General features: G+C 36.4%; 1 protein-coding gene across 1 annotated transcript; it reads right to left on the bottom strand.

Annotated features, from left to right (window-relative positions):
- Positions 1 to 351: 351 nt before the first annotated feature.
- Positions 352 to 2,167, bottom strand: LOC115162738 (antimicrobial peptide NK-lysin-like). The gene is made up of 5 exons (XM_029714195.1): positions 2,046 to 2,167; positions 1,790 to 1,878; positions 1,456 to 1,539; positions 1,187 to 1,344; positions 352 to 1,005 (listed from the first exon to the last, which is right to left on the bottom strand). Exons 1-5 carry the CDS (start codon positions 2,092 to 2,094, stop codon positions 975 to 977), a joined length of 411 nt encoding a protein of 136 aa, XP_029570055.1. The 5' UTR covers positions 2,095 to 2,167; the 3' UTR covers positions 352 to 974.
- Between the last annotated feature and the right edge of the window lie 739 nt (positions 2,168 to 2,906).

The raw sequence follows: 2,906 nt of genomic DNA, 5'->3' as shown, positions 1-2,906 counted from the left end.
AGGCTGCAATTGCTGCCAAAGGTGCTTCAACAAGGTACTGAGTAAAGGGTCTGAATACTTATGGAAATGTAATATTTCCATTTTTTATTTTCAATGCATTTGCAAAAAATGTAAATAAACTGTTTTTGCTTTGTCAATATCGGGTATTGTGTGTAGATTCACGAGGGGAAAAAACTATTGAATCCATTTTAGAGTAAGGATGTAACGTAACAAAATGTGGAAAAAGTGAAGGGGTCTGAATACTTTCCAAATGCACTGTGTGTCATGTGTTTCTACTCTACATGAAGCGATCAAACAGAAGCTGGCGGTCAATTCCCTCAATTGCTTCCTCAAATCTTTGTGAAAAAGTTGAAAGGTGTGAAAATAGCTTTTAATCACATAATCTTAATAATTCATATTTCTATACATTTTTCAGATGACAGCCCTTGCTGGATGTCATTTCCTACCAAGCAATCAAGATTATTTACAGAAAGTTGAGATTCTAAATAGAAATGTCAACATGAGTATAGACATTGTAATTAAATGCTTTATCATTGCGTTATCATTGCATTTTCAACTTCGGATGAGTAAAAATGGGTTCAGATGCTAAAGTTTTTCTTTTGGATAAGTGTATAAAGAAGTTGGTGTCAAAGAAGGGTTGCAGTTGTACTCTATATTAAATTAAGTTTATTTTTTGCTGGCCAAAAAATTCACACAAACATAAAACATTCGGAGAATAATAGACTATTTTATACTAAAATAGCAAAAAGTGAACAAAAATTACATGATAAAAAATGTACTGCAATTTAAGAATGACTATACACTATTATAATAATGTTCCAAAAACATTATTTCAGAACATATAATCATTCCAATAACATATCATTCTTGTGTCGTGACTAATTTGAGAAAAGGCAAGAGGCTGGCAGCATAGCATTGTCTTGACACCTGAACATCCATCTTCTCACTTTGGAATCTGGATACTGGCTGCTTGATCAGTAGCTCAGATCCAAAATGTATTTTGGTCTAAAAGATACACAAAAAGATGACATGAGTGGAAGATCAAAAGACATAACCCCATATTATGTATTAATGAATACATTCTATTCAATAGTGTTTCAATTAACAAGCTCAGGTGATAATCTCTATACTATTTAGTCGTCTGAACAGTCACTAAAGAGTATCCAGAGCAGTTTCTTCTACTCACTTGCAGGCCTTAATGTTAATGCAGATGGTCCTCACGTCATCGCTGGTGCTAAGCTCCTCAACCAACACCCACAAGTGCCTTTTCACCATGCCTTTACACAGAGATTTAAGGAGGCCCATTTTATCGCAAACAGACAATAGCTTCTGCTTTATCTCCACCTATTGAAGAGAAATCATCAACACCAGTTGAAATTTTCGGAGAAATATTTCAGTAAATAGTGAAATTTCTTGAAGGGACACTCATGAATTGTAATGCAATTGGGTAGTTACCTCGCTGGAGGAAGAGGAGATGTGTTCCTTGACTTTCTTCAGTGCCCACATACACGCCCAGCATGTTCCCTTTAACTGTTGCACCTTTGGAAAGCATAAACAGACAAGAATGTACATGGTGTGATGTATTCAGTATTATGGTTTAAGTACATTTGAATACGTAATGTAAGAGTGAAAGTCAGGTTGGACAAGAGTTTCATCAATATTTTGGTTGCATTCATGTCTTTGGTTAAGTGCTGTTACACAGTAGCAGGTTAGTTGAGTATTCCAATAGAAAGTTGCATAAATGTCTACTGCTAGTTGATACAATTTTGACCATATAGTATACTGTTACCATGTGCTTTTCTGGCTTTGCTTCCACTACTTTCGGGTCTTCCTGGTCATCAAGGTTAACCTCTTGGCATTGTCCACAGACTTCCCAAACTGTGAAGTAAAAATGGTACAACATTCCATTATATTGTACTGAAACGAAAGGTGAACTTGGAGTGGATTTAGGTCCCCCTTTGCAGATTGTCATACACCCTGACCCAATCAAATGTATCTGCTACATTTACAGCAGTTACTACTTGAGTTAACAAATTAAAGCTCACCTGAACAAGCCAGTAGACTGAGAGTAAGGAGGACCAGAGATGTCTTCATGATTTGTGGTGGTAGAGATGTGAAGAGTAAAGTTGTGGTGTGGTTTGGTAAAGTGACTTATGATTCAGACAAGCCCCTTTATACACCGAGGTCTGTCTACCCACATCCCCCTGTACAACCCCCACCCACGACAATCTTTAATCTCTTTTTCATCTCCACTGTGTTATCTTCATTTTAATTTTATTTTATTTGTCAATTACAGATACCCCTTGGATTTCTTCATATTTTATTGTGTTACAAAATGGGATTACATTGTTATTACGTTTTTCAACAATCTACTCAAAATGTGATAACTAAAATATAGTTGTTACATAAGTGTTTAGCCCCTTTGTTCAGGCAAGCCTAAATTAGTTCAGGATAAATAAAATGGCTTAACAAATCACATAAGTTACATTGACTCACTCTGTGTGAAAAAGTAGCGGTTGACATGATTTTTGAATGACTAACCCTTCCTCTGTCCCACTTACATTCAACATCTGTAAGGTCCCTCAGACAAGTATTGAATTTCAAGCACAGACACAACTAAAAAAGACCAGGGAGCTTTTCAAAAGCCTCACAAAGAAGGGTAGTGATTGGTAGATAGGTAACAATAACAAATCAGACATTCACTGTTAATAGTTAATAATTATGCTGTGGATTATGTATTAAACCACCCAGACACATTAAAGATATAGTCGTCCTTCTGAACTAAGCTGCAGGACAGGAATAAAACTGCTCAGGGGTGATTTTAAAATGGCTGTGATGGGAGGAAACTGGGGATGTGTAACGCCCTGGCCATAGAGAGGGGTTACATTGGGTGTGCGTTCTATGTT

The sequence above is a fragment of the Salmo trutta genome, chromosome 25, assembly GCF_901001165.1.
Source record: "Salmo trutta chromosome 25, fSalTru1.1, whole genome shotgun sequence".
NCBI classification, from domain to species: domain Eukaryota; kingdom Metazoa; phylum Chordata; class Actinopteri; order Salmoniformes; family Salmonidae; genus Salmo; species Salmo trutta.
The sequence above is the reverse complement of the archived record's forward strand: the minus strand, read 5'-3'. Positions and strand labels throughout refer to the sequence as shown.

Excerpts from the sequence above, each read along its gene's own strand:
- LOC115162738 (XM_029714195.1), bottom strand. The coding sequence starts at position 2,094 with ATGAAGACATCTCTGGTCCTCCTTACTCTCAGTCTACTGGCTTGTTCA. Across the intron at positions 1,879-2,045 it reads CAGTCTACTGGCTTGTTCAG|TTTGGGAAGTCTGTGGACAA; the intron begins GTGAGCTTTAAT and ends TTTACTTCACAG. Across the intron at positions 1,345-1,455 it reads TCTCCTCTTCCTCCAGCGAG|GTGGAGATAAAGCAGAAGCT; the intron begins GTAACTACCCAA and ends TCTCTTCAATAG.